This window comes from Aulonocara sp. 'chitande type north' Nkhata Bay, linkage group LG5 (genome assembly GCF_057382095.1).
Source record: "Aulonocara sp. 'chitande type north' Nkhata Bay isolate Kocher_YH1m ecotype deep benthic linkage group LG5, A_spYH_male_GT1.1, whole genome shotgun sequence".
Lineage (NCBI taxonomy): Eukaryota > Metazoa > Chordata > Actinopteri > Cichliformes > Cichlidae > Aulonocara > Aulonocara sp. 'chitande type north' Nkhata Bay.
In genome coordinates, this window is record NC_141348.1 from 29912577 (window position 1) to 29937234 (window position 24658).

At 39.9% G+C, this 24658-nt stretch overlaps 2 protein-coding genes across 3 annotated transcripts; one reads left to right on the forward strand and one right to left on the reverse strand.

Annotated features, from left to right (window-relative positions):
- Nucleotides 1-2541: 2541 nt before the first annotated feature.
- On the forward strand, nucleotides 2542-6029 carry LOC147330928 (green-sensitive opsin-like). The gene is made up of 5 exons (XM_086292890.1): nucleotides 2542-4416; nucleotides 4507-4675; nucleotides 4867-5032; nucleotides 5160-5399; nucleotides 5485-6029. The coding sequence occupies exons 1-5, from the start codon at nucleotides 4032-4034 to the stop codon at nucleotides 5581-5583; spliced, it is 1059 nt and encodes a 352-aa protein (XP_086149016.1). The 5' UTR covers nucleotides 2542-4031; the 3' UTR covers nucleotides 5584-6029.
- A 4113-nt stretch (nucleotides 6030-10142) lies between these two features.
- LOC147330929 (uncharacterized) lies at nucleotides 10143-24555 on the reverse strand. 2 transcript variants are annotated; one of them, XM_086292886.1, is made up of 3 exons: nucleotides 20685-24555; nucleotides 13872-20538; nucleotides 10143-10287 (listed from the first exon to the last, which is right to left on the reverse strand). In XM_086292886.1, exon 2 carries the CDS (start codon nucleotides 20304-20306, stop codon nucleotides 14406-14408), a length of 5901 nt encoding a protein of 1966 aa, XP_086149012.1. In that variant the 5' UTR covers nucleotides 20307-20538; nucleotides 20685-24555; the 3' UTR covers nucleotides 10143-10287; nucleotides 13872-14405. The 2 variants fall into 2 exon arrangements, with proteins under 2 accessions (XP_086149012.1, XP_086149013.1); XM_086292887.1 differs by having other exon boundaries at nucleotides 10143-13917; nucleotides 14064-24555.
- Nucleotides 24556-24658: the final 103 nt, after the last annotated feature.

A 24658-nucleotide genomic window follows, 5' to 3' on the forward strand; every position in this document is an offset into this window, starting at 1 on the left:
GTAGTTGAGAAAGTCCAGATCAGATTTTGACAAACATAAAGAAATCTACAAAGGTCTACCAAACGAAACTGTGGGTGTTCAAAGGACTTCAGCCTCCTCGTCTGGTTGGAAATGGGGGTGTAGATGTATTTTACTGGACACCTCTAGGAATTAACAAACATTTAATGTAATTACAGTTCCTTATTTTATAAATGGTGATGACCTCAACTTAGCGAAATTAGATTTCAGGGCCCTGTTTCAGGAAGCCGGTTTAGTGGAAAAACTGAGTAAGTATACCCTGAGTTAACGAAAACTCTGGGTTTTCGGTTTCACAAAGCGAGTTCAGCTGCAGCCTGAGTGAGTCACTATGACGACACACTCCGTGAAGCTAACCTGCCCCCTAGCAGGTTTACTACAACTAACCCTGACTGTCTCCACCCCTTTGTCGGAAACCTGACAGTAGGAAGTGTCGGACATGGCGTGCCACTTCCTTGAAGAGCCAGTAGATCGTGAAGCCCAAATTCTCCGCAGAGCTCTCCGCCGGGAGAGAGTGATCAGAGCGCGTTTGGACATTTTATCATTTCCTGATGATTTTCTGTGCGAACGTTACCGTTTCTCAGCACAATCTATAATTTATTTGGATAACATCCTCAGGCCATATATTACGCATGTGACACATCGCGGACATGCTCTCAGTTCATTGCATATTATTTGTATTGCACTTCGGTTTCTTGCAAACGGGAGCTTTCTGTATAATATTGGTGACGCTGAGCACGTTTCCAAGGCTACCGTCTGTCGGGCAGTCAGGAATGTTACAGTTGCACTGAAACGTCTCCTGTACTCGTTTGTGGTGTTCCCCGGTCATAGACCCACAAGATTTATCAAAGAGGGATGCCACAAAATTGCAGGTATCAGGATGACCAAAACTTAATGTATGATGTGGTGATACTTGGACTACTACTTAAATTGCACATTTATTTTCAGGGTTCCCAGGCGTGATTGGCTGTATAGATGGTACTCACATTCCAATCATTGCTCCTTCAGTAAATGAAGGAGACTATGTGAACAGGAAGTCTTTCCACAGCATTAATGTACAGGTACATAGTTCCCTGTAGCATTTCAAACTAACAAATTATTTCATTATAGTAATGGATGCTAATTTGTGTTCTCTGCACTGTGAAGATCATATGTGATGCTGCCAACATTATCACAAATGTGGAAGCCAAGTGGCCAGGCTCTGTCCATGACTCACAAATATTCCGTGAATGTACACTGAGCACAAAATTTGGACATGGTGAGTTGAGAATACTTTAAAATATATAAAGACCAATTGCTTCAGGGACATTTGAACTGAAGTGTACCCTTCTGTCTTAGGAGAGTTCACTGGCTACTTGCTTGGTGATAGGGGGTATCCATGTTTACCCTATTTGCTTACCCCTTACCCTGACCCTGAACCGGGCCCACAGCAGCGATATAATCTGGCTAATTGCAGGACAAGAGCCAGAATTGAAATGACTATCGGAATGCTTAAGGCCCGGTTCCAGTGCCTGCAAAGACTCAGGGTCACCCCAGAAAGGGCATGTGACATTATTGTGGCATGTGTGATTCTTCACAACATTGCCACAATTAGAGGAGAACACTGTCCTTCTGAACCAAACATCAGCAGTGATCCAAACCATGAACATCCTGACCCTCCCACGGACATACAAGATGGAAGAGCAGTCAGAGACACCATATGTCACAATCATTTCTTTTGACCCATCACCTCAACATGTTGAAAGAAGAATAAACAGATTTTTTGTTCAACTGGCTTTATTGGTCGCCTGTATTTCCTGTACACAAAGTATTAAAAGATGTAAACCTCATAAAGTGTCTCTGTTGCTTCCTCCTCTGTAACAGCTGTCAATGTTTCTTCATTATTTTCCTGTAGTAAAGAAATAGACAACATTGCTGTTCTACTGTAAACTCATATAATCTGTGGAGTATTACTCACAACTGCATGTTGGTCTGGCTCAACAGGAGGCTGCACCAGATGCAGTACACCATCACCATCAACTGATAGAATATGAGGTTTATACAGGTCACTTATAACTTACAAGGGACCAAATGGCAATTAACAAACATACCAAGCACCTTACACTTCATTGTCATTATGCTCTCAAAGACAACCAAGACTGAGGGAAGGCAAAATCAGTCGGAAAATAACTTCACTACAAAATAATTCATTATGGTAAAGAGTTTATCAGATGAATGAGTAGCACTGCAAAGGTGACTGTGAAGAAAGGATGTATGCACATCATGTATTATTTTGAATTTACCCCCTATGTAGGCACTTGTGTCTTGCGGGGTTATTGCCTCAGAGGATGTCCCCGCAGAGATGCCTTCAGCCACAGGGCGCCCACTGTTTTGGCTGAGGGCCAACTGCTCAGCCTCTGTGAGTGGTGGTGGTGGAGGACCCCCACCTGTTTTTCGGGCCTCCGCTTTTTTTCTGTTGGCTATAACGGGCCACATTTGAGCATACAGAGTAAGCAAATATGTACTTGTAATGTGCTCAGATAATTTCAATAAGTGCTTACAGAAAGAAAATTAATGTAGCCTCTAACTGCAATTGATTTACATGGGACAAACAGACCAAGCACTATGGCTCATAATACAATTACACCTTACCTGTTTGGACTATATTTTTATATTTCATTTTTACTTGCTGCCAGGAACGTTTGGGGCCTGTTGGGTTGCACCTGCGCTCACATCACATCACAAAATAAAATGTATAAAATAACAAATAAAATAACATATGATAAAATAACGTGTTAAATGGGTGGAAATCCCTCGATCAATGTTTAAATTAACACTCACGCATTGACTCTGTCGGCTATGTTTTGCCATGCATGCTTTTGCAGCTGTGGCTGTGTTACTTTTTTCCGCGGAATTTGCATGTTATCGGCATATGCTGCCATCAGAATTTCGGCCTCAAGCGCTGTGAAATACATTGACCGCGCCTTCTTTCCCTCCGTCTCCATGGTGACTCGCTTAATCTGTGCTCCGCTTATCAGGGCTTTATGTATCCTCGTCCGCGCGCTTCACTTGGGGTTAAAGCAACTCCGCGTTGACTGAACTAATTGTTATCAGCCTTTCTGAAACGGAATATTCCGAGTTGGACAGTTCGGGGTTACTCAACCGTGAGTGTCGTTTTTCACTCTGAGTTTTCCAAACCGGCTTCCTGAAACAGGGCCCAGGTTGGGTGAGGTTAAGAGAAATTTGTTAATGATCTTAACAGTAAATCGTGTTTTAAGTCTTTCTCTTAATTTGTTACCTGAGGTCAGGTAATGAGGCTACCACCTGAGGCACCTTGAGGTGTGTCAGAGTTGAAAGGTACCACTGAGGTTAATCCAATCAGGATAATGACACCCAAAGTTCCTCCATATGGAGACAGACTGTGAGGGTAAAAAAAGCTTGACTGTAGGTCTTGTCTGAATTAATAAACACATAAAATTTTTAATGTAGGGTAGTTAAGCACTGTAGGAAAGAAAGCACCCACAGTGAATTGGATTAGAAGAAGGCAACACATACATTTCAACACATACATAGCTCACATTAAAAGACACAGACTGTGTAAAGCACACTATCACTAAACATTATCTGCTGTAGTTAATATATTTAACACTCTAAAATCAGTACACGTTATTGTTTTTATATACACAGACATTTCTCATATTTCAGGTATGATTTGTGTGTTTGCTCATGATTAACTTCTCTTCAGACTTTAAAAGCTGAGGGAACGTAATTCCCTTTCTCGAGTAAGGATTAAGAGAATTCCTCCGGACTTGGAAAGGGGAGCAAATTAGTTTGGACCCTGTCCTGTCTATCCGGTGTTAAGATTAATTAGTGACCTCTTAGCTTCTGCACTACCTCACAACCCGCTAATCCCATTTTGGCTGTTTGACAGGGTTAGTGGAGAGGTATAAAAATCATAGGGTGTAACTTGAAACATCGTCACCGTCCACACAAGTAGACTTTTTACACAGACACAACTAAACAGCTGACTAGCAAAGATGGCTTGGGATGGAGGAATTGAGCCCAATGGCACTGAAGGCAAGAACTTCTACATTCCCATGTCCAACAGGACTGGGATTGTTAGAAGTCCTTTTGAGTACACTCAGTATTATATGGTAGACCCGATAATTTACAAAGTTCTAGCTTTCTACATGTTCTTCCTGATCTGCACTGGGACTCCCATCAACGGCCTGACATTGTTTGTAACTGCTCAGAACAAGAAGCTCCGGCAACCTCTCAACTATATCCTGGTCAACCTGGCTGTGGCTGGACTCATCATGTGCTGCTTTGGATTCACCATCACCATCACATCAGCTCTTAATGGCTACTTCATTCTTGGACCCACCTTCTGTGCTATTGAGGGATTCATGGCCACACTTGGAGGTAATAAAGAAAGCAGATCTTTTCAGGATCCTTTCTATTTCATTGGCAGATATACAATATCAATGAATAACTCACCTTTTCTGTCTACAGGTGAAGTTGCTCTCTGGTCACTTGTTGTCCTGGCTGTTGAGAGATACATTGTGGTCTGCAAACCCATGGGAAGCTTCAAGTTCTCTGGAGCTCATGCTGGTGCTGGAGTTTTCTTCACATGGGTCATGGCAATGGCTTGTGCTGCACCTCCACTCTTTGGCTGGTCCAGGTAAATTCTATTTCTTTTCATTTCATCATAATGATTTTAAACAGTCAGAATACTGCACAAAGGAGATTAACAAGATGAATAAGTAGTTAGTTGTAAAGGTCTTGAAATATTATGAATGTTGAATAAAAGCTGGATAAAAGCTAATTTTATTGAAGAAATACATGAGATTTTTAAAAAATAATCTCACACAGGTACATTCCTGAGGGAATGCAGTGTTCCTGTGGTCCTGACTACTACACACTGGCTCCAGGTTTCAACAATGAGTCATATGTCATCTACATGTTTGTTGTTCACTTCTTCGTTCCTGTCTTCGTCATTTTCTTCACTTATGGAAGCCTTGTGATGACAGTCAAAGCTGTAAGTGAAGCTAAAGTTCTTAAATTATTTATAATAGATCAGTTAATCTAACCAAGCTAGCCATTGCTACTGTGGAATTTATTGCACCTTGCTATTATTGATTACATTTAAATGAAAAACTTAACAGGCAGCAGCACAGCAGCAGGACTCAGCTTCTACCCAGAAAGCTGAGAAGGAAGTGACCCGTATGTGTGTCTTGATGGTCATGGGCTTCCTGGTAGCTTGGACACCGTATGCTAGCTTCGCCGGTTGGATTTTCATGAACAAGGGAGCTTCTTTCACTGCCCTCACTGCAGCCCTCCCTGCTTTCTTTGCAAAGAGCTCCGCTTTGTACAACCCTGTTATCTACGTGCTAATGAACAAACAGGTTGGTGTTACGTATTCTCATAGTTTTCTTCTCTGTTTTTCAGTCTTTTGCTGTTTACTGAGTTTCTGAATTGGCTGTCTTTCAGTTCCGTAACTGCATGCTATCCACCATTGGAATGGGCGGCATGGTGGAGGATGAGACCTCAGTTTCAACAAGCAAGACAGAGGTGTCCTCTGTGTCTTAATCCTGATGGCATCTTCAGATCTATGGACATTGATGATTGCTTCCAGATTTTAGAACATCCCATTAGAATCATTTTGCCAAATGGATTTAACAAATGGAGTCTGGACCAAAAACACTAAGGAATTCTATGTTATCTGTGAACTAACAGAAAGGCAAATGCATTTTCTGTTGGGATGATGTTGTACAGCAATTGTGTGTCTGTGTGCATGTGAGAGCATTTGAGAGAGTGAATATGAGTGAACTTGTAAACGAAAAACACCTCAAACTGTAAACCTGCTGAAATGTGACACTTGTACCTGATGAATGTACAATCACATGTTGATTGTTTTCATGCAATTACTTGGGGGAGCATATATTTCACTGGTCTACCAGTGGTGTTATTTTTATGCATTATATGAAAAGGAAAAAAAAATATAGGACTGAGTAAATATAATAAATGCATGCATAAAAAGAAACATACTGGTGTGGTTGCTTAACTTTTACATGCTGGTTTGATTATCTGCTGCTTAAAACCAAAGCAGAACATCACACATTTAAGGGACATTTTCGATTAAATTCCAAACTTTTTTTTCTTGAGCAAAATATAAGATTTAGCTAATGCAAATTATGGCTAGCTGAAGTAGTAGCCCGGCTATTTCCAAAAAATATACCAAGGTGGAACATCCAAGTCACAGATGCACATTTGAGAATAGCTGTCATCACACTATAGTTACACTGATAGTAATCCTTTGTAAAGCTTCTGCTGAAACAAGAACAGAATGTGTCATTTGGAACTGCTGCAGAAACACTAGGTCATGTAAATCCAAATCCAGTTTATTTATATAGCACGTTTAAAAACAAAAAGTTTGCCCAAAGTGCTGTAGAGAAACACAGGGTAAAACACAAGATACAACCACTGACACTCACATAAAACATAATAAAACACATAAAAACCATATCAACTCAAGCCAGTCTGAACGCTATCGAAAAAAGGTGTGTTTTCAAAAGCATTTTAAAAACAGGAAACGAAGATGCCTGTCTAATATTTAAAGGCAGCGTATTCCAAAGTTTTGGGGCCATAACTGAAAAGGCTCGTTCTCCTCTACGTTTAAGCCTTGATTTTGGGACAACCAACAGCAGCTGGTCAGCTGATCTGAGGGTCCATGAAGGAATATAAGGCTGAAGTAACTCGGAAAGGTATGGGGGAGCAAGACCATTAAGGCATTTAATTACAGCAGCTGCTTTATACTCAGTGTTTAGTTCTCAAAATCTTTGCCAATGCACGTTTGAAACACATGAAAAGCTTTAGGTTCAGTAGAAGTCATGTTGCAGCTTAGGTAATATACAATTGTAACAAGATTGAAGGTCAGTATTTGTTATGGCCACATTTATTCTTCAGCACAGTCTGAACTCTCATAGAAATTATTTTTTCTTTAAGAAGGCTTCAGGAATAATTCTGCAGTCTTCTTGAAGGGCATTCAGAGCTCTTCTTTAGATGTTGGCTGCCTTTTGTTCTGTTCTCTGTCAGGATGATTTTTCGTTTTTTATTCAGGTATGCTTTTACTGCACTGGCAGTGTATGTGGAATCATTCCCGTGCTAAAATTAAGCTGTTCACAGGTGCTTACTACCTGTTATTGCTGCTGGCGCGGTCTCTGCGCACAGAAAATCTGCGTTGCGCACAAAAAAAAATCTAACCTGAATTGAAATGAAAATTAATACTTTAACAATCCTGTTTTGCAGTGTTAGTCAGTGAGGCGTGGCTGATGTGGAGTGAAGTCACGTTAATGACAACGTGCACAATCATTGGAGATGTGAGCAGGACAGACGGAACAATTGAAATTAGAGGGAACATTGCTGAGGGAGTGCAACACTCCGACAACTAGAAGTTGATGATCTATTATCATGACCCATCTATTTCTTGCATTTCTGTTGTCTTCCTTATCACATTAACAGTTATAAGTGAAACTTAAATTCACTTTGAGTTCTAACTAATCCTCAAACAAGAAGATTTACATTATAGCTGCTTTTTAATTAAATCTTTGGTAAACTGTTGCAAATGTTGATCATAGGATCTGGTCTCAGACACTTTACTTTGCAGCCCAGTAACAGGATTACAGCCAGAAGACTGTTAGGGAAGTGAGATGTGTGTGCGTCATGATGTGCGTCTAGTACTTTGGATACCATATGCCACTTTCACTGCATTGAATCTCCCTTCGGTGCCATCATCACCTTTAGAGGTTAACAGTGCACAGTCCTGTTATCTGTGTGCTGATGAACAAGCAGGTTGGTTTATGTATTATTTGTCTTTCTTTTTCTTTCTGAGCCGATTGTTTTTTATTTGGGTAAGTGCATGCTGGTGGTCGACAAGGTGATGGGTAAGACTTCACTTTCTGCCCACAAAACAGAAACTCCTCTGTCTTTTAAAACACATTTTTCTATATCGGGACATTTTGCTTTTTAATTGTCTGTTTGATGTAGAATATATTTTGATGCGCACTAGTCAACATGTTGAGTCCGAACCACTTGATTTGGACAACTTGATTCACAAACACTCGTGTTTGTGAATTTAAAATTGCGTATCAGTGTATGTGTGCTTACTTTAATTCCCCCTGCTATTTAAGGTAGTGATATACGCTTGATGTAGCACCATAGCACCATCTACATTTCATCTTTTCATTTTCATCTTTTATCTTTATCTTTTTTAATGCTGCAATTTTTTAATGAAGCAAATGGCATATAATTTAAATATTGCATTCATCAGGCTTAAAATTGGCTAATAGCAGCTGACAGAAAAGCTTGCTTTTTTCCCCATGAAGAATTCCTGCCATGCTGTTCAGGGCTTACAATTATTTTAGTGTTCCTACTAAAGATTTAACCTGGCCAAGCACATATCTCTCCTTACTGACAGTAGAGGGCAACATCTCCCACAAGAGGCATCTTTAGATCATGTAATTACAGTTACTCAATCAAGACGGTGCTGACACAAAAGGGTGTGGTAAAGCTAGATCAGGTTAATCCACTTAAGAAAGAAAAGAAGCGAGTCAAGCCCACCAGGGCTGCACACCTTAGCTTTTTGGTAGAACACCAAGCGCTATGAGTTGAATGAACTATACTGGTTCTTTTAAAATAGATAAATGCCATAGGAATGTGTAAGTTGGTAAGATCTATCTGAAATATAAGCATAATGTGACAGCATAAGGGTAGGAGTAAACAATACAATAAAATACCCAAGTTCACGCACATGTGAACAAGAACCTGAGATATTTTAAGTCCTCCACATTGGGCAGCAACTCATGACTGAGAGCTATGGACTCGGACTTGGAGGTAAAAATTCTTATCCCACTACTTTACACATGACCGCAATGAACTATGTCAAACGTTGTGGTTATAAGCCTGTGTATAGAGATGCTGACGCAAGTTTTAGCTTAAAAGCTTTTTAGCAATTACTTTTGTATGTGGCAATATCATCGACTTACTACAACCCTGTAACAGTAGCCTCCTCTTTGGTCATAAAGAGGCTACTTAATGCCCTGTACACAATATAATAAGGTATTATATAATACCCTGTACTTACAAATTAAGGTTATTTTCAAAGATTACTGAACAAAATAGATTAACAAACCATTGCAACGTTGACTGATAATTTGATGTGATAACAATGATGTGTATACTAATTGGTGGCCAGCTAATGAAATGAAAGAAGATCTCTATTCATTTATCTGTCTGATTTTCTGGGTGGCTGCTGGTCTCTTCTTTACATCACTTCCATATTCCCACGCTGTCAAACTCAACGCTGTCGTCATCACTCTGGCCCAATCATTTTGTTGCCCTGCTCCTGCGAACCAATCAGTTTTTGTCCCATGTGCTATAAATCTCACTGCTCTTCTGTCATTCTGCCTGCAGGATTCCCATTTGTGCAGTAAGGCTCCTCCCAACATCAACCTCATCCTTCATCAAGTCTCCATCTGCTGCATTTCTGCCAGCATGTTTCAAGGCTTTGGGAGTCCTGCCCTACTTCTGTCAGTGTTGTACTCGCTCTGCTATGTAGCTACATTGTTGTCTAATCACAAAATAATGCATTTATTAAAACTCTGATCTACATTAAATGATGTTTAGTTCTTTCAAATGTTCTCTCTTAATGAGTTGCATCAAGAAGGGCAAAGCTGCCAAATCAAACATCCACCCACTGCGGTGACCACTTGTAAATAGGTGCTTTTATTAGTAGTATTATAAATTTTGAGGGGCAGTCCTGTTAGTAAAAGAGGTAAATTTATTACTCTGAGAACACTAGCAACTGTTAAAGCTCTGAGTTAATAAATCAACATTGGAATAAAGTTCATGTTGATCATGCTAACCTCAATTAACCTAAATTTAAATTTTATATGAATTATATGAAATAATAATAATAATAATAATAATAATAATAATAATAATAATTGTATGAAAATAATACAGGAGATAAATTGAAAAATAAAAGATTTAAAAAGACTCACCAAAGGTAGTTAAAAGAAAAACAAAAAATACAGTAAAATGTTAATTGACAGAATAAACAATAAACAGACTTATAACAGTACAATAAATAGATTCAAGACCTTTAATGTTGTTGTGCAAGCATAAAAAAAATCCTAGCCTCACACGGTGCATAGCATTAAATATGAAGCAAACATCTACACATGTAGCATCCAGTCGAATTGAGAAGGCCAGAACTGATGGTTGTTGAACGACCTTTATCCCTTGTGTTGTCCACGGGTCATTTTTGTCCTCTAAAGAAATCTTTTGCTATCAAAAATGTATTTGTTATTCATCAAATGGGCTGAAAATAACAGAAGTTATTCATTACTATACTATGAATGATTGGAATAAGTTTCAAGTAATTTGATTTATTTATGTGGTTTTTATTGAATTTTATAACGTTGTTGGCCCTCGTGGACAAAAATGACCCCAAAGTACAAAGTGTTGCAAAGAGCCGTATTTTCACACCATACTGTTTTCAAACATCTTTGATCTTGGATCACTGATGTGTGGGGTCAAGCACTGGTCATAACAACCACAACAGGCAGCACAATGAGGAGGCAGGTGCTCTATATTCAATGAAATTTTATTTATACAGCGCCAAATCACAACAACAGCCGCATCAAAGTGTTTCGTATTGTAAGGTAGACTCTACAATAATACATACACAGAAAGTATCCTCAAAAGCCTCCATTGCACTGGAGATTTGCATACTTTGATGAGCATACTTTTTTTTACCATGTTGTGCAAAGCAATGACCAGTAGGACAAAGCACATATTGTCCTCTAGTATAATGAGGAGGGAGAATCAATGTTCAGGAAGATCCAGGGTTAGAAGATATAGAAAATATTGTCAATATTTAGAGCACATGCTACCCTTTCTCTGAAAAAGCACATCAGCCACCTGCAGAAGTGGAAGAAGGCTATGAAGTGAAGAAAAGTGATGAAGAATCTGAACTATGTTCAAGTAGGTTCTCAGGCATCCAGGACATGGTAGTCTGAGGAGCTTGGAGAGAAAGTGACTGGGCTTCTTGAAGTTTCTTGAATTTTCAGAATGTGAAACTGAAATAGAAGATGTGTCAGAGGACTACACATCATCCATTTCAATTATGATGAAGACAAAGAATCAAGCAGGAAAGAGGAGTCAGCTGAGACAGAGGAATATTTGCAGTAATGTGAGGAAACACTGATCTGGTCTTCTAACCTTCCCAGTGACAGACGATGCATGACTCTCTCATGTGCCTCAGAGAAAGATGATCTACCACAGTCCAAGCACATGTGCCAGGTCCCATACTCCTTCAGTGGCTTTTCTACTCGAGTACTGAAAGCATTATACACAGTGTATTCTGCTTGTATTCTGCTTTTTAACGTTCACATGCCAATGGATGCATCAGAGACCAAGTTGGAGTTCAGTAACTTGCCCAAGGACACCTTGGTAAGAACTCCAGACTAGAGCACACAGAGATTGAACCAACAACCATCCAATTAGCAGATGACCTGCTCTACAGCCAACTCAATGATGAACAAGGAGGGACAACAAGAGAGGAAGAAAAATGGACCGAATGCAGCTGTAGGCATATGTGGGTGTGTTGATTCTTACTGCCGTGCATCCAGTAGAGTCGCTACGGCCAGTTTATGACATCCTGAGTCTGGTAGAGAAGTTTTCATGCTGACACAAGATTAATCATAGAAGCACAAAAAGGACATAATTTCTTGATAAAGACACAATAGATGATCGTCGTTCATGACACAAACGTGCTCCTGTGAGGTGTATGATGTGTGTTGGTGTTGACTTGACTTGAAACACAAGTGGGTGTTCCTCCTGCTGTGATGTAAGATCCTGGTACTGATGTGACTGTATGAGCACCAAGTCCCCTTCAGAGGACTCTGTCCCCTCCAACAGAACATCCAAGTAAACCAGGGAACTTTGAGACAAAAACATGGGCAGCATGTGATGCAGGTCCAGCTGTACATGGAACATGCTCGTGTGCGATGGCAAACCGTCTGTCCTGCAGTCAGGACACGAGTTGTCCCTAACATTGCAGGTTTCCAAAAGAAAACAATCACCTGTAACAGCTTGTTTACTGTATATGCCCCTTGGCCTGCAACTGCAGAAAGAATGCTGTCCATGATGGGACCAGTGCAGAGGAATAAACCTGAGCTTCCTCCTGCACTTGGGTCAAATATGGACACGCCTTTGTCCTCATGAAAGTTTGCCTTCACTCAGACTCATGCCCTCCTACCATGCCAAAATATAGAAAACTGTCAGGCAATGAGTTGGAATAAAGTTGAATAAAACCTTGAAACACAGAGATGGATGATATTTTATACTTGTTGCTTCAAAGCAAACGGGGTCATTTTTGAGCCCTGAGGACCACAGGTGTGATTATGTGCTGCCATTTAAAATTTATAAATGGTTCAAAAAAAGAATTCTCACTAAAGTTCAACATACAGCACTCTGTATGTTGAACTTTAGTGAGAATTTTTAAAAAAAAAAAAATTTTTTAATATTTAATTTAATTAAATATTTAATTTTCTTGTTTTATTTTCGCTAAAAAACAGGGTGTATTTTTTGTAAACAAGGTCTGGTGGCCCTAAAATGTAAAATGTTGGGTAAATTATGTGTTAATGTGTTGGTCTTAAGTAAAACTAAGGTGTAACACTGAATTGATTGACAATTTATACTTTATACTTTAAAAAAACAGTCAAATGAAGTGGGGACATTTTTGACCCCTGAGGACCACCAGTGTGATTATTTGCTGCCATTAAAAATTTTCAAACGCTTGAAAAAAAACTTTCTCACTAAAGTTCAACATACAGCACTCTCTAGTTATTCAGATAGTCAAAATTATCTAAACAATTAAATATTTAATTTTCTCAATTTGTTTTCGCTAAAAAACAGGGTTTATTTTTTGTAAAGAAGGTCTGGTGGCCCTAAAATGTAAAATGTTGAGTAAAATTTGTGTTAATGTGTTGGTCTTAAGTAAAACTAAGGTGTAACACTGAATTGATTGACAATTTATACTTTTTACTTTAAAAAACAGTCAAATGAAGTGGGGACATTTTTGACCCCTGAGGACCACCAGTGTGATTATTTGCTGCCATTAAAAAAATTTAAATGGTTCAAAAAAAAAATTCTCACTAAAGTTCAACATACAGCACTCTCTAGTTATTCAGATAGTCAAAATTATCTAAACAATTAAATATTTAATTTTCTTTTTTTATTTTCGCTAAAAAACAGGGTTTATTTTTTTGTAAAGAAGGTCTGGTGGCCCTAAAATGTAAAATGTTGAGTAAATTTTGTGTTAATGTGTTGGTCTTAAGTAAAACTAAGGTGTAACACTGAATTGATTGACAATTTATACTTTTTACTTTAAAAAACAGTCAAATGAAGTGGGGACATTTTTGACCCCTGAGGACCACCAGTGTGATTATTTGCTGCCATTAAAAATTTATAAACGCTTGAAAAAAAAAATTCTCACTAAAGTTCAACATACAGCACTCTCTAGTTATTCAGATAGTCAAAATTATCTAAACAATTAAATATTTAATTTTCTCAATTTGTTTTCGCTAAAAAAACAGGGTTTATTTTTTGTAAAGAAGGTCTGGTGGCCCTAAAATGTAAAATGTTGAGTAAATTTTGTGTTAATGTGTTGGTCTTAAGTAAAACTAAGGTGTAACACTGAATTGATTGACAATTTATACTTTTTACTTTAAAAAACAGTCAAATGAAGTGGGGACACTTTTGACCCCTGATGGCTCACATTGTATGCAAATCGGGAGGACATCACAAGGGACCTTTATTGTTCCTTGCCGTGTATCGGACAACGAACCAACGTAAGAGCTAGACAAACAAATGAAACAATTACCATATTATTCATGTACAGCATCTTAACCGCTCATTACGCTGGTCTAACCGTTATCTATTAAACTATATAATACATATTATGCATTTCAACTTGCTCAAATTAAATCTTATACATTACAAACCTTGTTCCCCTGTCGACTGTAGCTAGAACCATTTGTCTTCGTACAATTTAACTATATCCCTCTCTCCCTTTTCTCCGTTAGCATTAATTTTTCACCTTCTTCCGTCTTTCTGCACATCAAGCCGTTTACCGTTAAAACATTCACTTCCGGTCCCACAGGAAGTTACCAAAACAAAAGCACAAACGTTACATTACGTGAATGTGGGCCAGCTTTACACATCCGCCGCTACACTCCCACCAAATTATTTGCTGTTACAAACAAATAAAACACAAATAATTTCTAAACAGGTAACTTAACAATGATAATACCTTTGTATATGCAACAACAAATTCTCATCGCATTTTAACTGCTTAGTGCATCTTGTTTTTCACAACTTTCCAGCAGTAGAACCAACTTATGAACTGGGCGTTCCACTGTAGACATCTTATGCAAACGTTCACCCTTTTTACTAAGGTTTCTGTCTGCAAAGGTTACTTTGACCTTTCTCACAAGTCCATCTTCGTCTGTTATGGTGTCCACAACCCTACCAAGTCTCCATTGGGATCGTGGCAGTATTTCTTCCTTGTCCATCACTATGTCACCTACTTGCATATTCCTTTTAACAACATGCCATCTCTGCCGGACCCTGATGTTGTGCAGATATTCTCCCTTCCATCTGCTCCAAAATTGCTCCGTTAGGTATTGCACCTGACGCCATTGCTTCCGGGCGTACAGATCCTCTTTAACAAACTGTCCTGGAGGAGGCAAGGCTGTTGTGGTCTTCATAGTTAGGAGATGATTTGGAGTTATTGGTTTCAAACTGTTTGGATCATTGAGATTGTCTGTCGTCAATGGGCGGCTGTTTACTATTGCAGCTGCTTCATAGAGAAAGGTTCTGAGCGATGAATCGGTGAGTCGTCTCTTTGCGAGAGCGAGTGTGGCGTTGAGGACGTTTCTCACAGTCCGAATTTGTCGTTCCCATACTCCACCTGCGTGGCTAGCATGGGGTGTGTTAAACACGAATTCACATTGTTTCTCAGATAGAAAGATTGTCAGTTTTTCAGTGTCTATTTCATTCAGTGCTGCACACAGTTCATTTTTGGCACCTACAAAGTTAGTACCTCGATCACATTTTATTTGTCTGACAGAGCCTCTCAGAGCTATAAAGCACCTTAGTCCATTAATGAAAGCGTCCGTAGTCAGGTCTTCTAACATTTCTACGTGTACTGCTCGTAAATAGAAACAAGTGAAAAGGAGAGCGTACCTTTTGTTTTCTTTTCTTGCTTGTTTGGTTAGGAACGGGCCGAAAACATCCATACCACAGTATGTGAAAGGCGGAGAATGCTCGACTCTTTCTGTGGGGAGATCTTTCATTTTTTGTCCTTCCACAGCTCTCCTTAGTCTCCGACATGTCACACACTGACGGATGTAGTCTGATACTGTTTGACTTAGCTTGGGAATCCAATAACCGCTGGACCGTATTTCGTTCATTGTGAAGCTCTTTCTTTGATGATTTATTCTTTCGTGACAGTGAGCGATTATGAGTTTTGTAGTATGATGGTCTCTTGGAATGACAGTTGGATGTTTGAATGTGTTAGGAAGCGATGAGTGTTGTAGCCTTCCTCCCACCTTGAGCACATTGTCTTCGTCCAAGAAAGGATCCAACTTGTAAATTTTGTTGCTCTCATGTAGTGCCTTTCCTTTGCTTAATGTCTTTATCTCATCTGAAAATGTTAGTCCTTGTAGGTTTTTGATAATCACCATTTCAGCGTTTTGTCTTTCAGTTACAGTGCTGAGTGACTTTGATTTGTCTCTGAGTAGGAACCGCTTGAGACGTGCTATGGCACTGACAGCATGTGACCAGGATGAGAACCTTGTGAGACGGTCACAGAGACTCCTGTGTTCTGTAGTTTGGCTGTTGAGTGTTTGCACTTTTCTCACCTCTGGATCTCCCACCAAAAGTTCAATAGACTCTTTAGTTGGAAGATTTAACTTCCTTTCCCATAAGAACTGAGGGCCTGTGAGCCAGTTTGATGATAGCAGCTCTGCTACTGATGTGCCCCTTGAAGCTATGTCAGCAGGGTTTTCACCCGTTGGTACATAGAACCATTGCTGTGGTGCGGTATTGTTACGTATTTTTTGCACTCTATTGGCAACGAATGTGTGGAAGCGTCTTGCTTCATTGCTAATGTACCCCAGCGTGACCTTTGAATCTGTCCAAAAGAACTCTTCCACATTGTCATAGGGTAACTCTTCCTTTAGCATGCTGCTTACTGTGATTGATACTGCAGCTGCAGTCAACTCCAGCCTCGGAATTGTGGTAACCTTTGTTGGAGAGACTCGAGCTTTGCCCATTACAAAACTACAGTGTACCTCTTTGTTTTTGTTTATCAGTCTTAGGTAAGTGCATTGTCCATATCCTGTCGTACTTGCATCAGAAAAGTGGTGCAATTCTCTTTTTACCACATCTCCAAACGATGTAGGAACATAACATCTGTTTATCTGCAACCTTTTCAGGTTGTGTAGATCTTCTTTCCAGCACTGCCATTGCGGGTTGAGATGTTCAGGAAGTGGATCGTCCCAGTCTGTACCTTGGCGGCACATTTCCTGCAGGATTCTTTTGCCGTTAAGAACGTACGGAGCAATGAAACCCAACGGGTCGAATATTGCTGCGACTGTGGACAAGATGCTGCGTCTGGTTGGGGGTTGATCCTTTACAGCTTTGTTGAATGTAAAACAATCCTTTTCTATGTTCCAATACATCCCGAGTGCTCTTTCTGTTTGTGATTCGCTGAATGTCAAGTCCCTTGTTTTTCTGTCTGTTGCATGTTCTGAAGCAGGAATGTCTTTGAGTGCAACACTGTTGTTAGACACAAACTTATGTAACCTTAGCCCACCTTTCGCACATAGCTCACGTGCTTCTCTTGTGAGTTGTGCAGCGTCTTTCACGGTCTCAACGCTTGTTACCCCATCATCGACATAGAAGTCTCTGGTTATAAACTGTGCCGCTACGGGGTACTTGGAGCTGTTCTCTTTGGCTAAACGTTTAAATCCGTAATTTGCACAACCAGGTGATGAAACAGCACCAAAGAGATGTACGGTCATTCGATAAGCTTGAGGTGGTTTGCTCATGTCTCCTCCTTTCCACCATAGAAAGCGTAGGTAGTCGCGATCGTTCGTGTCGACTTTGAATTGGTGGAACATTTTTTCAATGTCGCACATTAGCGCTACCTGATGTTGTCGGAAGCGGACGAGCACGCCGATCAAGTTGTTTATCATGTCGGGGCCATTTAGTAAATGGTCGTTGAGACAGGTACCCTTGTGTCTGGCTGAACAGTCGAACACCACACGTAACCGTTCTGGTTTCTTTGGGTGATAGATGCCGTGGTGCGGTATGTACCATGTCTCGCCTTCAGGTCCATTATCATCGGTCTCTTCGGCGTCGCCCCTTTGTATGATGTCATTCATATATGTGACATAGTCTCTTCTGTATTTTTCATCGCGCGTTAGTTTACGTTTGAGCTGATTGAGTCTGCTCTCGGCGAGTTGTCTGTTATCTGGCATTTGTGGCCTTTCCTTAAATGGCAATGGCATTTCGTAATGTCCCCTTTCTGTTTGTGTTATGCCTTGTTCAAGTTTCTCGAGAAACCTAAGGTCGTCTTGAGACACCCTCTTTTCGTTTATTTCGTCTTCTTTAAAGTCCCTTTCTAGTGCACGTATTGCATCTGCGGGAGTACATGGAGGCATTTCTTTAACAATTATTCTGTGACAGAGACTCCTTGTTGTCTCTGATGCATTGCATGGCGCTGAGTTGCCAACGATGCTCCATCCTAAATCAGTTTGGATGGCATATGGCTCATTGTCTTTACCTAAGAGTACTTGTCTGGGCGCCAGAGCTTGGGGACAAGTATAACCAATCAGGAGACTCACCTCACAACTGAGGAGCGGTGGGATCTCATCTACAATGGACGACAAATGGCTCCACAGTTTTGCCGTGTCACATGTTGGTATGTGTTCTCTATTTGCAGGTATGTAGTCCTTTGTGTAAGCAGTTGGGAGCCTTAGCACTGTTGCTGAATTGTAACCTCTCACTAGAAGATCACACACCTTTCCGCTGCTTACTACTGCATTTTTACCCATCATCGTGGTTAGTCTGAGTTTCACAGGGCACACATTTGCTTGCAGTTTCTGTGTTACATCCTGATCTATAAAAACAGTGTCGCTCTGCGTGTCTAGTAGCGCATAGACTAGTTTTTCCCTTTGTGGATTAGCAGCCGTTGAGACCCATACTGGGACTATCATGGAGGTGCTGACTGTGTGTTCTGCTCTAGCGACATTTAACGCTATGGCTGTTGCACTTTCAGGTGAGTTCCCTTGTGTTGCGTTGTCTATACTCACTTGAGCTTGCTTTTCTCTTTGCAGACTAATGCTGTAGTTCTCATCGTGAAGACAGGTCGGGTGTCTCTTAGAGCAGGTTTCACAAGTGAGGCGCCGTTTGCAGTCCTTAGCACTATGACCTTGCTTTAAACAACCATAACAATGTTTATTGTCCTTTACATGTTTCTTTTTCATTTCCAGGGTCATTTGCAGAAAGTTTGGGCACTTTATAAGTGGATGCAACTCTTGGCACAGTGTGCATGAAGAACTGTTGTATATTTTAGTCTTTGCATCTCTTTCAGTTGTGTTAATGTTAAATACACTTGCCTTGTTTCTTTTGACTTCTTTTGTGTTTCTTTTGTCATCATTTGTTTCTGGGGAGCGAAGTGCATGTATGGAAGTGACTGGGTTACATGCTACTTCTGCTTCAAGCGAGAGAAAGGAGGCAAATTCACTAAAGCTGGGGAATTCACCACCGCCCATGAGTATCTTTGTTACATGCCTGTTCCATCTTGTGTTTATCCAGTCTGGCAATTTATGCAACAGTTTCTGATTTTCTTCACAGTCATTGAGTATTTGCAGTCCTTTCACATGAGGCATGGCAAGTGTGCATGCATTCACAAAATCAGCAAAGTTCCTTAGCCCATCGGCATCTCTCGACTGTATTTTAGGCCAACTAGATAACTTCTCTCTAAATGCCCTTTGTAGCACGAATGGCTGGCCGTACCTTTGGTTTAACTTTGCCCAAGCGTCGTTATACGCTTCTTCATCATTTCTGAAGAAAGTCCCTTCAAGGCACTTGCGAGCTGAGCCAGTTACATACCTTTTTAGATAGTACAGTTTGTCTGCTGCTGACATGCCAGTTTGTTCAATAAGTGACATGAAAGTGGATTTCCATTCAATAAATTTTATTGGCTCACCACTAAACATCGTTGGTTCTGGCGCGGGGAGTCTATTTATTCTTATGCTGTCTTGTACCGCCTGTGCAAGCTGGCTGACACTAGGAGGGGCTGTTGGTGCTGGTATGGAGTATGATGGTACAGTGTGTTTGGGTGTGTGCTCTGGGTTCACCTTTTCCATCTTAACTGAATATGCATCATCAAGTTGTGACAGCTCTCTGTTGTAGGCGTCCAACCTGGCGCGAGCGGCTTCCACCTCCCTTTCGGCTTTCAGGCGTTCCAACTCTGATGTTTGAACTGCCATTTGTTTCTTATGCTCCTCTTCTAGAGCCTTTATCTTTTCCTTCTGTCTTTGTTCCTCTTGTACAATCTTGTACTCTGCCTCCTTTGCTGCTAGTTCTGCTGCTGCATCTGCTCGTTTTGAAGCAAGATGTGAGGCTGAAGACAGTTGGCTACGTTTCGATGCTGCAGTTGAACCATAGATGGATTGGGCATAATCATGTTCTAATAGTCTGCGTAGACGTTTTCTTTCATATTCTCCATCAAAATCTCCATCTACGCCGCTTATTCTTTCCAGGATGACTTTCACGATGTCATGAGTAACTGCTTCACATGCATCGGTTTTTCTTCGTATGTCCGATGAAGGTGCAATGTGACTTCTCATTTCAGTGTACAGCTTTAGCAGTTCATCTTTTCTTTGCTCTACATCATCTGCAAGATCTGCCATTTCTTTCTCTGAAATGTCCAACTTTAATCTTTCTCTTGTTTCTCGCACTCGTATTTTCCATTGTTCATAAAGAGTTAATAGTCTTTTTTCTTTTTTACTTATCTCTTCTTTCTGATAAGTTAGCATTTTTTCGGTTGGCACCTTGGCTCTTTCTGAACGTCTTGGAATCGCGGAGTCACTTTGAGCTTTATCTTGTGGCTCATTTAATATTTGTTCTTTGTTTGCAAACTGTTCATTAATGTCTTCTTCTAAATCCTCCATTTTAACTTTATTTTCCTTAAGCCTTTCACCGTTTTATTCTCTGACCTGCTTCTGCCATCTGCTGGACGTTGTGGGAATTGCCGTTAAACCTTGAGCCCTCGTGGTGTAGCAAAATGGCGGCGGTCAAGCTCTTACTGTAGCATCCAGTCGAATTGAGAAGGCCAGAACTGATGGTTGTTGAACGACCTTTATTGTTCCTTGCCGTGTATCGGACAACGAACCAACGTAAGAGCTAGACAAACAAATGAAACAATTACCATATTATTCATGTACAGCATCTTAACCGCTCATTACGCTGGTCTAACCGTTATCTATTAAACTATATAATACATATTATGCATTTCAACTTGCTCAAATTAAATCTTATACATTACAAACCTTGTTCCCCTGTCGACTGTAGCTAGAACCATTTGTCTTCGTACAATTTAACTATATCCCTCTCTCCCTTTTCTCCGTTAGCATTAATTTTTCACCTTCTTCCGTCTTTCTGCACATCAAGCCGTTTACCGTTAAAACATTCACTTCCGGTCCCACAGGAAGTTACCAAAACAAAAGCACAAACGTTACATTACGTGAATGTGGGCCAGCTTTACACATCCGCCGCTACAACACATATAAAAAGTATAAAATTGAAAAACTCTAACAAACGACAAAACTGATTTAAGTGATATATCCCTTTAAAAACAGAGAAACAACTTTCAAAGTGTTTTGACAGAACACTTAAGGGATAGAATAAAAGGTTAAAAAGGTTAAATATTACAAAAAAATAAAGCAAATTAATTAAAGAACAAAAGGCTGCAATTAGGAAAACAAATAAAGAGAGATAACCAAAAAATAAGAAATCAAATGTAACAGAATCACTCATAAAGGGAAATCACTTATTCTGCTGGCCTTATCTCCTCAGCCGACCGATTTCAAAGCTGATGACACTAAAGGCAAGCCAACAGTGATCATCAGATTTAAGCATTAAAACAGCCAGAAGGGCCCCCAAGCAGGCATATATGGGGTCTATGTACCTAGATGCAGATGACATTTTAGTGATCAGTAAAGTCTATAATCTAATTCTAAGATGTAAAAGAAGCCAGGATAAGGGTGATGTGATTTTATCTTTTTTCTATAAAGTGAAAACAAGTCTCACACAAACAGTTTGGCCATTGTCCTACTACGCCTATATCAACATGTACTGTAGTGTGTCTCAGCAATTATTATTTATTTTATTATCATTTCATTTCTTTATCATTTTAATTACAGAATATGATAAAAAGCAAAAAATAATAAAATAAGTAAATCAGGGATTTCCTAACTCCAACAGTAAAGAGCAATCATTATTCCTGTTTATTGCAGAATCAGTCATCTAAGCAGAGAAGCCCAGATCTCCCTCTTGCTGCTTCCTGCAGCTCTTCCAGGGAGACACCGGGATGAAGACAGCCAGCAGAGGCAATCACTACATCACATTCTGCATCCACCCCAGAGCTTCCTAACAGGGATATCTGCCCAAGACATGTCACCCTTGTGGCTCACAGGTTATTTTTACAAATTACATTTTCACCATAACCGTTTGCTTTAATGTTAGTTCCTCTTCGTATGCACTGAATAGCAATACATCATTCTCATTCTCGTATTCCTATTCGCACGAGTCTCCTCATGGTTATCTTGTGTGGTTACTCTTCCTGTATATTACATTCATAAAAAGAAGTCTGTGATTGGTTTGCATGTATGCACTATTGTGACAAACATCAGTAACTATATCAGTAACATTTGTGTTTCCACAAAGTTCAGGGATTAAATCTTTAGGCTGAATTAAACAGTTGCAAAATCTGTTTATTAGATGTGTTGGTTTCAGTGCTGTACATAAATGAGAATATTAATCTGTCTGTAACTTGAATACAGTGATTAAAATGCTTGTTGAGAATCCTGTAGTCATTTTAATTTATTAAATATTTATGTTTTATGTATATTTTATTAAATAACTGTGAGGGTAATGAGGAAGCTAAGGGCCTCACTTTACTTAATGTGACACATTAATTAGCTCACCCTTTAAAACCTGAAGGATGAAAAAATTACCAGAAAATTCACATTTTTTGAAAATGCAGTGTTTATTGAACCATTTGACAAATTTGTTTAAAAAATAATTACATTTTAATGTCTTTTAATTTATATCATATTTGCTATATCAGGCATTTTTTTAATCACTTTTAAATGTTTGTGCAATTTATTTAGATTTTTCTTTCATTATTTATCTCTTTATTTGAATTTTTTTGATACATCCATCCATCCATTCGCTTATCCTTTTCCAGCTGTCATAGGGCGAAAGGCGGGGTACACCCTGGACAGGTCGCCAGTCTGTCGCAGGGCTAACACATAGGGACAGACAACCATTCACACTCACATTCACACCTAGTGGCAATTTGGATTATCCAATTAACCTATCCCCACAAGTTGCATGTCTTTGGACGGTGGGAGGAAGCCTGAGTACCCGGAGAGAACCCACGCAAACACTGGGAGAACATGCAAACTCCACACAGAAAGACCCCGGCCTGATGGTGGAATTGAACTCAGGACCTTCTTGCTGTGCGGCAACAGTGCTAACCACCGTGCTGTATCTGATCGTTCAGTCTGACGTCACTACTAGCCGTGTCTGGGCCTAAACTCTGCTGCAGGTTCATATATAAAATGATCACTGTGGCATTACTGAGAGTTAAAACACTGTCTTAAGTCTTTCATCTTTAATAAAAAATTATCAGCGTTCTGCTCTACCAGGTGTAACAACTGAGTTTAACATCCAGGCATCCATGAAAACTGAATTTATGACATTTAATGGAGTTAGAAGTTAGCAGGAAGTTAGCTCGCTAGCTTCCATCTAAATACAATATAGCATGTCCTGAGTGCGGGGTTTTGGAAACAAATTAAAACGTACAGCTTTCTCATCACAAATGAAGACAGAAAACTAAACAGCAGTGACGTTTGTAGGGTTACTGAAGTTTGGCTAGCTGGTATATATTGATGTGCTATGTGACCGCTAGTGACACAGCTATGTTAGCATAATATAAACAAGCTAACTTTTTTCCACTCGATAAAAGTTAACGTGAGTGTTCTCGGTGGTCAGGAACAAATGTAATCGCATGGCAGGATGCTGTAAAAGGACCAAACTTCAGCCAGGAGAACAACTGAGATAATCCATCCACAATACGAAGTTAGTCATTCATATACTGCTGCATGGGCTGGGCTGTAGTTACATCCTAAGATTTTAAAAACTGAGCTTAAATAAATGATTAGCGGTAATAAAAGCCGAGGGAGGTCAACGGTGATCACTGACTTTTTTTAGGAGCTTTTTGAGATTAAATAGAAGAAAATACATAACATTAAACATGTTAACAACACAAAAGCCATATTAAATGCAGACTACTTTAGGCCCGGAAGTAGGAGTCGTCACGTCATCACTTAACTCATTCACTGCCATTGACGTCTATAGCCGTCAATGGCAGTGAATGAGTCAATGGGTTTAACTCATTCACTGCCAATGGCTGGCAGTGAATGAGTTAATAATCGGATTGTCATTCCCAAGCCTAGCTAAATAAGGAGGGGTTGCATCATAAAGGGCAGGTCGAAGCCCAGGTTAAAAATGACTGCCCCCTCTGCTGTCGGCAGAAGACAGAAGAGGAGGATATAGATGGGAAATGGTGTGAATGGGCATTGTGAACTGGGAAGGGTTCTCAAGACTGAATGACTGATAGCTGTTACAGGCTAACACCTCTGTTCAATAATGGCTGGATGTAGATGGTCTCCTTTACTCTCTCAAATCTCAGAATACTAATACTAATCACTTACATGATTATAGGGTCGGTAAGCAAGTCTGAGGGCCATCTCCTAGTGGACAACCCCAGCAGGGGCTAAATAGCTGTGACTCTTTATCTTTTTTGTTGTTGTTTTTTTTTTTTTTGGGGGGGGGGGGGGGGGGTTGTTTTGTTTTGCTCTGTTCTGTTCTGTTTTGTTTTGATTTGTTTGTTTGTTTGTTTGTTTGTTTGGTTGGTTTTTGTTTTGTTTTTTGGGGGGGTGTTTTGTTTTGTTTTGTTTTGTTTGTTTGTTTGTTTTTTTTGGGGGGGGGGGGGTCGTTTTTTACACTTAAGAAGGCTCTTGGATGAGAATTGAACTGTCAACAGGAACCAAAAAGAAATCCAGCTACCTTCATTTTAGGAACTTGTCTAGTGACTGTCATGACCTTGAGAACCTACAGAAACATATTGTTCCTGTACTTTTTATGAACTTTTTACAAGATATAAACAACATCTAATCTACTTCTGCATCTCTCAAACCTCTCAGTGGTTTCAAATAAAATCTAAGGATAAATTCTG